This window comes from Pholis gunnellus (assembly GCF_910591455.1).
Source record: "Pholis gunnellus genome assembly, chromosome: 9".
NCBI lineage: Eukaryota > Metazoa > Chordata > Actinopteri > Perciformes > Pholidae > Pholis > Pholis gunnellus.
This window is the reverse complement of record NC_136535.1, coordinates 27,395,727-27,408,202: the sequence shown is the minus strand read 5'-3', so window position 1 is coordinate 27,408,202 and position 12,476 is coordinate 27,395,727. Positions and strand designations below refer to the sequence as shown.

Sequence of the window (12,476 nt, the reverse complement as noted above, 5' to 3'; positions counted from 1 at the left end):
ATGTCATTAGTACATGTAGAGGGTACCTGAGTGATGTCATTAGTACATGTAGAGGGAACCTGAGTGATGTCATTAGTACATGTAGAGGGAACCTGAGTGATGTCATTAGTACATGTAGAGGGAACCTGAGTGATGTCATTAGTACATGTAGAGGGTACCTCAGTGATGTCATTAGTACATGTAGAGGGAACCTGAGTGATGTCATTAGTACATGTAGAGGGTACCTGAGTGATGTCATTAGTACATGTAGAGGGTACCTGAGTGATGTCATTAGTACAGAGAGGGTACCTGAGTGATGTCATTAGTACATGTAGAGGGAACCTGAGTGATGTCATTAGTACATGTAGAGGGTACCTGAGTGATGTCATTAGTACATGTAGAGGGAACCTGAGTGATGTCATTAGTACATGTAGAGGGAACCTGAGTGATGTCATTAGTACATGTAGAGGGTACCTGAGTGATGTCATTAGTACATGTAGAGGGAACCTGAGTGATGTCATTAGTACATGTAGAGGGTACCTGAGTGATGTCATTAGTACATGTAGAGGGAACCTGAGTGATGTCATTAGTACATGTAGAGGGTACCTGAGTGATGTCATTAGTACATGTAGAGGGAACCTGAGTGATGTCATTAGTACATGTAGAGGGAACCTGAGTGATGTCATTAGTACATGTAGAGGGAACCTGAGTGATGTCATTAGTACATGTAGAGGGTACCTGAGTGATGTCATTAGTACATGTAGAGGGAACCTGAGTGATGTCATTAGTACATGTAGAGGGTACCTGAGTGATGTCATTAGTACATGTAGAGGGTACCTGAGTGATGTCATTAGTACAGAGAGGGTACCTGAGTGATGTCATTAGTACATGTAGAGGGAACCTGAGTGATGTCATTAGTACATGTAGAGGGTACCTGAGTGATGTCATTAGTACATGTAGAGGGAACCTGAGTGATGTCATTAGTACATGTAGAGGGAACCTGAGTGATGTCATTAGTACATGTAGAGGGAACCTGAGTGATGTCATTAGTACATGTAGAGGGTACCTGAGTGATGTCATTAGTACATGTAGAGGGAACCTGAGTGATGTCATTAGTGCATGTAGAGGGTACCTGAGTGATGTCATTAGTGCATGTAGAGGGTACCTGAGTGATGTCATTAGTACATGTAGAGGGAACCTGAGTGATGTCATTAGTACATGTAGAGGGTACCTGAGTGATGTCATTAGTACATGTAGAGGGCACCTGAGTGATGTCATTAGTACATGTAGAGGGTACCTGAGTGATGTCATTAGTACATGTAGAGGGAACCTGAGTGATGTCATTAGTACATGTAGAGGGAACCTGAGTGATGTCATTAACACAGAGAAGGAACCTGAGTGATGTCATTAGTACAGAGAGGGTACCTGAGTGATGTCATTAGTACATGTAGAGGGTACCTGAGTGATGTCATTAGTACATGTAGAGGGAACCTGAGTGATGTCATTAGTACATGTAGAGGGTACCTGAGTGATGTCATTAGTACATGTAGAGGGAACCTGAGTGATGTCATTAGTACATGTAGAGGGAACCTGAGTGATGTCATTAGTACATGTAGAGGGAACCTGAGTGATGTCATTAGTACATGTAGAGGGAACCTGAGTGATGTCATTAGTACAGAGAGGGTACCTGAGTGATGTCATTAGTACATGTAGAGGGAACCTGAGTGATGTCATTAGTACATGTAGAGGGTACCTGAGTGATGTCATTAGTACATGTAGAGGGAACCTGAGTGATGTCATTAGTACATTTAGAGGGAACCTGAGTGATGTCATTAACACAGAGAAGGAACCTGAGTGATGTCATTAGTACAGAGAGGGTACCTGAGTGATGTCATTAGTACATGTAGAGGGTACCTGAGTGATGTCATTAGTACATGTAGAGGGAACCTGAGTGATGTCATTAGTACATGTAGAGGGTACCTGAGTGATGTCATTAGTACATGTAGAGGGAACCTGAGTGATGTCATTAGTACATGTAGAGGGAACCTGAGTGATGTCATTAGTACATGTAGAGGGAACCTGAGTGATGTCATTAGTACAGAGAGGGTACCTGAGTGATGTCATTAGTACATGTAGAGGGTACCTGAGTGATGTCATTAGTACATGTAGAGGGAACCTGAGTGATGTCATTAGTACATGTAGAGGGTACCTGAGTGATGTCATTAGTACATGTAGAGGGTACCTGAGTGATGTCATTAGTACATGTAGAGGGTACCTGAGTGATGTCATTAGTACATGTAGAGGGAACCTGAGTGATGTCATTAGTACATGTAGAGGGAACCTGAGTGATGTCATTAGTACATGTAGAGGGTACCTGAGTGATGTCATTAGTACATGTAGAGGGAACCTGAGTGATGTCATTAGTACATGTAGAGGGTACCTGAGTGATGTCATTAGTACATGTAGAGGGAACCTGAGTGATGTCATTAGTACATGTAGAGGGAACCTGAGTGATGTCATTAGTACATGTAGAGGGAACCTGAGTGATGTCATTAGTACATGTAGAGGGTACCTGAGTGATGTCATTAGTACATGTAGAGGGAACCTGAGTGATGTCATTAGTACATGTAGAGGGTACCTGAGTGATGTCATTAGTACATGTAGAGGGTACCTGAGTGATGTCATTAGTACATGTAGAGGGAACCTGAGTGATGTCATTAGTACATGTAGAGGGTACCTGAGTGATGTCATTAGTACATGTAGAGGGCACCTGAGTGATGTCATTAGCACAGAGAGGGTACCTGAGTGATGTCATTAGTACAGAGAGGGCACCTGAGTGATGTCATTAGTAAATGTAGAGGGTACCTGAGTGATGATCCCCTTTAAATCTTCAGTTCTTAATGCTTTTACTTAATAATTAACAGAGTTTGTATCGTTTTAATACAATCTCGTCCTTCAGCTTCAGCTGTTTACGTTCAACAAGAAAGACGCCGTGAGGAAGTTCATCCTGGAGCACATTCAGTCTGTGAGTCGATCAGTTCATCTCGTCCTCCATCAAACACAGCAGCTGGTTCAATAATCAGTGTTCACCAAATCAAAGTGATGACTGTGTTGCAGTTCAAAGAGGAGGGGAGTCACGGCGTCATCCTGTTCCTGTACAGCCTCATCTGCTCCCGGACAGTCGACAGGTAACAACACCTTCAGCTGGTGTCAGCAGGTCAGTCCACCTCCGACCAATCAGGTCTCTCACAGCTGCTACAGACGATCTGATTGGATCAATAACAGCTGGAGCTCCACCTGCAGACAGAGATCTGGAAGAACAAACTTTCACAGCTCAAATCCAAATCCAAAGATTTGAAACATTTAACATTTAACTGTAAAATCCTAAAAGTACAAACTTAGAATACTAAACTTCCACCTTCAGACAAGATGAAGACCATCTGTCCTCTTTCTCACAGGCTGAAGGAGGACCTGGACTCCACCACCTCCCACCTGCTCTACCTCAGTCTGGGAAACTTTGCTTGCCGTCAGGTGAGAACTCACCTGTTGTACGACACACTCCTGGTGCTTCTGGTGGCCCTGGTTCTACAGGTGGCCCTGGTTCTACAGGTGTTACTGGTTCTACAGGTGTTCGTGGTGTTCCTGGTTCTACAGGTGTTCCTGATGCTCCAGGGTCTACAGGTGGCCCTGGTTCTACAGGTGGCCCTGGTTCTACAGGTTTTACTGGTTCTACAGGTGTTACTGGTTCTACAGGTGTTTGTGGTGTTCCTGGTTCTATAGGTGTTCCTGATGCTCCTGGTTCTACAGGTGATCCTGGTGCTCCAGGGTCTACAGGTGGTCCTGGTTCTACAGGTGCTCCTGGTGTCCAGGGTCTACAGGTGGTCCTGGTTCTACAGGTGCTCCTGGTTCTACAGGTGTTCCTGGTGCTCCAGGGTCTACAGGTGGCCCTGGTTCTACAGGTGCTCCTGGTTTTCCTGGTGTTCCTGGTTCTACAGGTGTTCCTGATGCTCCTGGTTCTACAGGTGGTCCTGATGCTCCTGGTTCTACAGGTGGTCCTGGTCCTCCAGTCCCTGAAGGTCTTCATATGTCATCTCCCCTGCTCTGTCTCTGCAGGCTCTGCTGAACCTGTTGCTGACAGGTAAGGCCAGTCCAAATGTCTTCAATGGGACCCGGTCCTTTGGGGAGGACGGACGTCCTCTGGAGCGCCCCCTGCAGGGCGTCCTGTCTCGAGGTGATGTGGGCTATTTACTGTGGAGCCGAGAGCAGATGGAGAGAGGAAGACTTCCACAGGTATTTTCAGTCTCCTCGCCTAGTACCAGTGGTGGGCCGTCAGGGCCTGCAAGGCCTTCTCTGCTGGCCTAAACACAATCACAAAGTTAAAGCTATTTTATAATTTAAAATTTTTTCTTAAATACACCATGTATTGTAATTTATTAAAAAAAAAAATCCCATTATGTTATGTCCTCATAGCACAGCTACTGTGCTCCTCAGCTGCTCTGCTTCAGTGCAGCTTGTTTTAAGTAGAGCTTTGATCCAATCAGAGTTCACCTCTGTGTCTCTAGGTAGAAGAGAGGCCCCAGGCCTGCAGACTCACCAGTGCAGTTGTGCACAAGTGTTCTTGTGTGTGGCACTTTCCATGACCTCTTATTCCTCTCTTTACTGGCGACCACTCTCCAGGCCAATCATAATGCTGCTTCAGACAATACAGGCCAATCACAATGGAGGTTCTGTCAGAATTCAACAATCCTACAGGTCTGTGTCAAACCAGGCCAGCTGGTTGCTGTCCATGTGCAGGTTAAGTGAATGGGGACGATGTTGTTGACTGTCATGGTTTTCAACCAATCAGATCTTTAGTTTGACATGTTGGGCGTATTCTTTGACGTGTCAGAGCTGCTAGCTGGCCTACAGCTACGTCAGCATTACGTGCAGCTCAGTCTGCAGCAGCAGCTCTGCAGTGAGGTGCAGACATACGTATTTCACGTTTAACAGGTTTTCAAACCATGTCAGTCAGCATTAGTATGAATGATCTGTCCAGAGCTTCTTCATGAGAATCGGGTTAAATGTTACAATGAACGCTTCACACTACAATCTAAAGTTACAAAAGAGCTTAAAATGAAAACAGTGTTAAATTAAAGTGTTCAAGTAAAAGCAAATGATTCTACTGTTCTGTTAACTTTCATGTAAGTCCAAATACAATCAGCAGCACAGCAGGGAGTTGAACCCCATCCCAGTAAACTGACAGTCTGTTATGTTACAAACACTGACGCGCATTCACACACATTCATTTTCTTGATGATCTTAACAGGTTTAAATTTATGATTATATCGGAGGCACACTCAAAATATTTGAGGCTCGACTCGTGGACGCAGTGTGTGACGGTCACAGAGACGCACGGCCGCGTCACCCAGAGTCCTTTCAGAACCCTCGACGTGCGTGAAGTTGCGAGGGCCCGATCAATACTGCCTGCAGCTTTAATTATTATTATTTATTATACGTTGAACTCCGGGACGCGTTGTCCGATGGTCAAAGACATTCACACCCGCTTCCACCGGCGTCCTGCCAGTACCCCCGACATGCTGGTTTGAGCGAGGGCCCGTACATCGCTGCTCGCAGCTTTAATTAGGGCCCGAGCACCGACAACGTCGGGCCGCGAGGTCCCTATTGAAACTGTAGGAATTCTTATTATTATTCTTCTCTCAAATGAAAAACCGTTTAAGGTATCATGTCCCCAACCTCCCCATATTTGGCGAGCATATCAGGACTGCGGGAACATTTTATATTTTATGGGTCCAATGCTCGAGCATGACAAAATTGCTCGCTAGCGCCACCTAGATAATGGAAAGGCAAGCCCCGACAGCCCGTATGTCCAAATTACTTAAGATTTTACAGACATGAGCAACTGAATAAGCTAAGCTCCGCCTGCCAACATTTTACGGAATTTTGAGCACCTTATTTGTTTAAAGTGTTTGCAAACCAAATGTTATTGCACTTTTGTTCATATAGCAGTACTTTAAAATAAAAGTGCGCAATACACTACTTTTGAATTCATTGTTGAATTTTGCACGTAACAATCGCGATTAATCGCAAACAAATCACGAGGTTAATCGCGATTAAAAATTGTAATCACTGCCCAGCACTAATATATGTATTTATATTTTATTACATTAATATCACTTTATTTAATCTATAATATTACATCATGTATTAGTTGATCAATAATCTAAAGCTGTCAGATAAAAGTACAAGATTTATTCTGAGATGTAGCAGAAAACTCCGCCCTCGCTCCGCCCTCGCTCAGCCCTCGCTCAGCCCTCGCTCCGTCCTCACTCCTCCGCCCTCGCTCAGCCCTCGCTCCGCCCTCGCTCAGCCCTCGCTCAGCCCTCGCTCCGTCCTCACTCCTCCGCCCTCGCTACGCCCTCGCTCAGCCCTCGCTACGCCCTCGCTCCGCCCTCGCTCAGCCCTCGCTCAGCCCTCGCTCCGCCCTCGCTACGCCCTCGCTACGCCCTCGCTCAGCCCTCGCTCAGCCCTCGCTCAGCCCTCGCTCAGTCCTCGCTCCGCCCTCGCTACGCCCTCGCTCAGCCCTCGCTACGCCCTCGCTCAGCCCTCGCTCCGCCCTCGCTCCGCCCTCGCTCAGCCCTCGCTCCGCCCTCGCTCCGCCCTCGCTCCGTCCTCACTCCTCCGCCCTCGCTCCGCCCTCGCTCCGCCCTCGCTCCGCCCTCGCTCAGCCCTCGCTACGCCCTCGCTCAGTCCTCGCTCCGCCCTCGCTACGCCCTTGCTCAGCCCTCGCTACGCCCTCGCTCAGCCCTCGCTCCGCCCTCGCTCCGCCCTCGCTCAGCCCTCGCTCCGCCCTCGCTCAGCCCTCGCTCCGTCCTCACTCCTCCGCCCTCGCTCCGCCCTCGCTCCGCCCTCGCTCAGCCCTCGCTACGCCCTCGCTCCGCCCTCGCTCCGCCCTCGCTCAGCCCTCGCTCCGCCCTCGCTCAGCCCTCGCTCCGCCCTCGCTACGCCCTCGCTACGCCCTCGCTCAGCCCTCGCTCAGCCCTCGCTACGCCCTCGCTACGCCCTCGCTCAGCCCTCGCTCCGCCCTCGCTCCGCCCTCGCTCAGCCCTCGCTCAGCCCTCGCTCAGCCCTCGCTCCGTCCTCGCTCAGCCCTCGCTACGCCCTCGCTCAGCCCTCGCTCCGCCCTCGCTCCGCCCTCGCTCCGCCCTCGCTCAGCCCTCGCTCCGCCCTCGCTCAGCCCTCGCTCCGCCCTCGCTCAGCCCTCGCTCCGCCCTAGCTCAGCCCTCGCTCAGCCCTCGCTACGCCCTCGCTCAGCCCTCGCTCAGCCCTCGCTACGCCCTCGCTCAGCCCTCGCTCCGCCCTCGCTCAGCCCTCGCTCCGCCCTCGCTCAGCCCTCGCTCCGTCCTCGCTACGCCCTCGCTCAGCCCTCGCTCAGCCCTCGCTCCGCCCTCGCTCAGCCCTCGCTCCGCCCTAGCTCAGCCCTCGCTCAGCCCTCGCTCAGCCCTCGCTCCGTCCTCGCTCCGCCCTCACTCCGCCCTCACTCCGTCCCGTCCTCAGGTGGGCAGCATGCTGAGGACTCCTCGGTTCCCCGTGTGGATTTGTTGCATCAACAGCAGTTTCTCGGTGTTGTTCAGTCTGAACCGCTCGCTGCTCTCTGATTGGAGGATGGAGCACCTGTTCCAGCTGTTCTACTACAACGGACAGAGCTCCCAGAGGACCACGGCCAGACTGACTGTAGGTGAGGATGCGGTCCTACTGGGTCAGGATCTCTTCTGGTGCCCGATGGGATCTGATCCGCTCTCTTTTTGCAGATACTCACTCTCACCACTGGGAGGCGTCCTGCAGACGCTCGGACGGAAACCCGGAGACCAGGTTCCCCTCGCTGGAGATGACCATCAGGACCAAGTGGGACGGAGCCGCTATCGACTGGAGTGGCACCGTCCCCTTCTACTGATAGACCTGATCCAGTCTGGGTCCCTCAGAACCACCTGGGGGCTCTGTGAAGACCTGATTCACTGTGTTTATTAAAGAGTGGTCACCTGATCTTGAGTCCTGTGTTTCTTCATGAGACTTTTAGACTTTTAGGACAAAATAAATCAGAGACTCTGTTTGAAGCAGGTCCAGGTCTTTATTTGGTGAAGTCATGAAGTCAAAAGGAGGTCCTTTGAGGACTCTGTCGGATATTTTGATCCACAAAGACTCACCTGCCTGGTGAAGAACAACATCTCAGTCTGTGGTAACAAACCTGGGGCCCGGGGCCCAGCAGGGGTTCTGATACCCTCTAATAAAGGTCCAGGTTCAGGTCTCTAAACCATCCCGCTCCACTGTAACGAGGTGTACAGGACTCGTCCGGCCGGCCCCGGCGAGCAGAGCAGGACGGTCTTCTTCACATTGGACCCCAGACGAGCCACCGAGAGGAGGTCCAGCAGACCGACGGACTCCTCCTCAGAGACACAGACGGCGATGAAGTGAGCGTGGAAACGAAGAGGGTCACCTGAGGATCAGACAGGAACCAGCAGGTTAACTAACCTGGTTATCAGTGGGTTAACTAACCTGGTTATCAGTGGGTTAACTAACCTGGTTAGCAGCAGGTCGACTAACCTAGTTAACTAACCTGGTTATCAGTGGGTTAACTAACCTGGTTGTCAGTGGGTTAACTAACCTGGTTAGCAGCAGGTTAACTAACCTAGTTAACTAACCTGGTTAGCAGTGGATTAAACTAGGTATTGTATTGGCTGCTGGAGGAAACTGAAGGACCACTCAGAGCTTCAGCTGTACATTTAAAGCATAATGAGGTTCCTGGACGACCTGCTGAACCTTCAGAACAGAGAAATTAAAAGTCCACACTCACCTGGATAGACCAGGAAGTCTCCTCCAAATTTCCCCGCTGAGGTCAGGTAGAAGCCCCGCCCCCTCAGGTCTCTGAACACCTGGTACCTGGCAGCGTCGCAGCTCAGCTCGTCCCGCCCTCTGATTGGCCCGTCGGCCCGCAGGGCGGCCCGGGCCTCTGGACAGTAGCACAGACCCGCCCTCGCCGTGCTCAGCTGGACCGCCAGCGACGAACACGGGAAGGTAAAGCTCTGGTCCAGGGCCTCCAGCCGGCCCCGCAGAGCTCCGTCTAGGGCCCCGGCTCCAGACTCTGAGGAGACCAGGACCAGAACTGTTAGAGCAGACCGCAGGTACAGACGGAGCCATGACGTCATGGTGACGAGTTCTCACCTGTGTGTGACGACGTCATGGCCCTCAGCAGCGCTGACTTCCTGTCTTCCAGAGCGAGGACGCTCTGCTCCTCGTAGCTCCTCTGCTGGTCCTCCTGGTGCTGCTGCACCTGCAGACGAAGCTCCGCCCCTCCTCCATCCTGCTAAGAACAACAACAACAAACCAAACTCACCTGAGGAGAATCGTCTGAGCAAACCTTCATTTGTTCAGATTAAGTTCAATCAAAGCTTCGTTATATGTGTGTATGCATCGATACCTACAGTACCAATATATATACATACACACTGTATATATGTATACAGTGTGTATGTATATACTGTGTATATGTATACAGTGTGTATGTATATATATATATATATATATATACATACACACTGTATATATGTATACAGTGTGTATGTATATACTGTGTATATGTATACAGTGTGTATGTATATATATATATATATATATATATACATACACACTGTATATATGTATACAGTGGGTATGTATATACTGTGTATATGTATACAGTGTGTATGTATATATATATATATATATATATATATACATACACACTGTATATATGTATACAGTGGGTATGTATATACTGTGTATATGTATACAGTGTACTGGACCTTCATGTAAACTACTTCCAACACTCTCACTGTAATGTATGTGATGATATTTAGCTGGTGAACTGACCTGGTAACCAGCAGCAGCAGCTCGGCGTTCCCTCAGCAGCGTCTCCTCTTCCTCCAGCAGCAGCAGCGGTCGGCCCAGGCGGACGTTCTGTCGGGGGGTCCGGGGCAGTGAACCCAGCAGGGCCCCCACCAGACCCTGAGACCTCGCGGTCCGCAGGTCCTCCACCCGCCACAGCAGGGGGGCGGAGTCACACAGACTGACCCCCACAGCATGAGACGAGGGATCATCCATCACCACGATCTGAGGAGGACACACAGGTGATCAAGAACAAGGATTTTAACAAGGTTTGATGAGCCCACTTCAACACCCCCCACCTGCCCCACCATCAAACAACCACCTACACCTCCTGCCTCCTCCTCACCGCTCCCAACCGACCCCCCACCGGCACTGAGGGTCTGTGAAGAGGATGTGGGTCGGCTCTTCCACAGACAGAAGATCAGGAAGTCTCGAGGTCCAGACGGTGTGTCCCCCTCCTGCCTGAAGGTCTGTGCTGACCAGCTGGTCCTCATCTTCACGCAGATCTTCAACCGATCACTGGAGCTGTGTGAAGCCCCCTCCTGCTTCAAACGCTCCACGATCATCCCGGTCCCCAGAAATCCTCCATCACAGGATGAAGTGACTACAGGCCCGTCGCCCTGACGCCTGTGGTCATGAAATCCTTTGAGAGGCTGGTGTTGACCCACCTGAAGAGCATCACAGGGCCCCTGCTGGACCCCCTGCTGGACCCCCTGCAGTTTATTACCGTGCAAACAGGTCTGTGGATGGTGCAGTCAGCATGTGACTGCACCACACGCTGCAACACCTCGACTCCACAGGGACATATGCAAGGGTTCAACATCCCATAATACTCCAACCCAAACTCCCCCAGCTCACTGTGCCGGCCTCCACCTGTCAGTGGATCACTAACGTCCTGACTGACAGGACGCAGCAGGTGAGGCTGGGAAAAACCACATCCAGCACCCGGACCATCAGCACTGGACCCCCCAGGGATGTGGTCTCTCCCCACTGCTCTCCTCCCTCTACACCAGCGATTGCCACTCAGAGGACCCGTCTGTTAGACTCCTGAAGGTCTCAGACACACAGCGGTCTGAGCAGCTGGTCCTCTGGTGCTACAGAGTTCTTCTATGTGACACATGTTTCCACAAAACAGGCTCCAAAGACGTTTATGTGTTTTTTGACCAACTTTATTATTTCAAAGGAAGAGCACGTGCTCACTTCCTGTACACATAAACACGCGACGTTTCAAACTCGAGTGGACTCCTCAAAAGACTGTAACGTGGAATCCGGTGTGTTTTCACCAAAGACTGTACATGAGAAGGTTTGACGCTTTAATGAAACACTAAACAATGCGGCAGTCACGAGGACAGCTACGTGCTCTCTTCCTGTTTGCAACAGCTGCCGTAACTACGACAACAACAGAGCATCCGGCGGAAGATCGCCAGTTAACACGGTCCCTGGTTAAACCGTAACACCGGTTAGTAAACTCACCAGTTGACGCTGCTCCGAGTGTACGTGTGTCCTCTCACGCGCAGCTCCACGTCACGCCGTAAACCGTCCCGGATGTAGTTTTTTACGTGAACGATTTACATTTCAATAACCAAAGAAATAAATAAAGAAAGAAGAGAAAGAAGAGAGAAACGAGGCTGAGCTCAGACACTCTACGACCCGGAAACAAGAACGAGCGCACCAAGTGAAGCCGACCAATAGGAACGCAGAGAGGTGTGACTGACAGCGGTATGAACCAATGAGAGAGTAGACAGAGAGCGTCGACGCTCTGACCTGTTTACACACTAACAACATTTATTATGATCTTTGAACATTTAAAACTCACGTTTAAGAATAAAATATAAATCTTATTTTCATATTTATTGTTTAGTTAATCAAATATTCATCATTCAATTTATGATTTAAATCAAAGACTTCCTCTTCATATAAATATAAATAAAATATATTAATAGAACAAATAAGTGTAAGAGTAAGGGCTTCCCGCAATGCATGGTGGTAGATTTGTGTCCGACTTGCTCTGACGTCATGGCCCAATCCCGATGTCCCCTGAACCCTCAAACCCTGAACCCTCAAACCCTGAACCCTCAAGGATTCACTGAATATTCATTCATTCATCAAATATTAGATTCAGTCATTGAAGCTGTTTTGACAAAAACGAGTAAATAGATTCTATGAAGTTACTTCATCTTGTGAGGAAAGAGCCTGAAGACGTTCAGATCAGGGAGTACAAAGTACACAATAAATACACACAATTACACATGTGTTATTGTTGTCATGGTAACGTGATACGTTCATATTCACACCATCTCATCGCGGTCGTACAGAGACCGGATCGCCCGATGTAACGGGTCCGGCACCCCATACTCCCACAGCACCCCGACCAGAACCCCCGAGGGACCCTGTCGAAAGCCTTCTCCAAGTCCACAAAGCACATGTAGACTAGTGCTGGGCAACGATTACAATGTTTAATCGCGATTAATCTCATTGTTATGAGCAAAACTCAACAATGAATCTAAAGTAGTGTGTTGAGCTCTTGTATGTTAAAGTGCTGCTCTATGAACTAAAGGTCAACAACATTTGGTTTAAAC

General features: G+C 49.5%; 2 protein-coding genes across 3 annotated transcripts in view; one reads left to right on the top strand and one right to left on the bottom strand.

Moving 5' to 3' along the window:
• The window catches only part of mindy4b (MINDY family member 4B), a gene marked incomplete at both ends in the record, with an annotated part of 9,910 nt that extends 1,980 nt beyond the window's left edge, over positions 1 to 7,930 (top strand). The window contains 6 exons of the mRNA XM_079166976.1: positions 2,939 to 3,004; positions 3,097 to 3,167; positions 3,438 to 3,510; positions 4,093 to 4,269; positions 7,534 to 7,714; positions 7,788 to 7,930. Coding sequence (XP_079023102.1) covers positions 2,939 to 3,004; positions 3,097 to 3,167; positions 3,438 to 3,510; positions 4,093 to 4,269; positions 7,534 to 7,714; positions 7,788 to 7,930 — 711 coding nt within the window. The remainder of the gene's footprint in view (positions 1 to 2,938; positions 3,005 to 3,096; positions 3,168 to 3,437; positions 3,511 to 4,092; positions 4,270 to 7,533; positions 7,715 to 7,787) is intronic.
• A 166-nt stretch (positions 7,931 to 8,096) lies between these two features.
• Positions 8,097 to 11,708, bottom strand: tsen34 (TSEN34 tRNA splicing endonuclease subunit). Of its 2 annotated transcripts, none has more exons than XM_079166348.1 (5): positions 11,371 to 11,708; positions 9,883 to 10,122; positions 9,196 to 9,337; positions 8,828 to 9,115; positions 8,097 to 8,470 (listed from the first exon to the last, which is right to left on the bottom strand). In XM_079166348.1, exons 2-5 carry the CDS (start codon positions 10,111 to 10,113, stop codon positions 8,283 to 8,285), a joined length of 849 nt encoding a protein of 282 aa, XP_079022474.1. In that variant the 5' UTR covers positions 10,114 to 10,122; positions 11,371 to 11,708; the 3' UTR covers positions 8,097 to 8,282. The 2 variants fall into 2 exon arrangements, with proteins under 2 accessions (XP_079022474.1, XP_079022475.1); XM_079166349.1 differs by having other exon boundaries at positions 9,196 to 9,334.
• Between the last annotated feature and the right edge of the window lie 768 nt (positions 11,709 to 12,476).

Coding starts and splice junctions, on each gene's coding strand:
- tsen34 (XM_079166348.1), bottom strand. CDS start 10,113: ATGGATGATCCCTCGTCTCATGCTGTGGGGGTCAGTCTGTGTGACTCC. Junction 9,338..9,882: donor CTGCTGCTGCTGGTTACCAG/GTCAGTTCACCA, acceptor TGTTGTTCTTAG/CAGGATGGAGGAGGGGCGGA. Junction 8,471..8,827: donor AGACTTCCTGGTCTATCCAG/GTGAGTGTGGAC, acceptor TCTGATCCTCAG/GTGACCCTCTTCGTTTCCAC.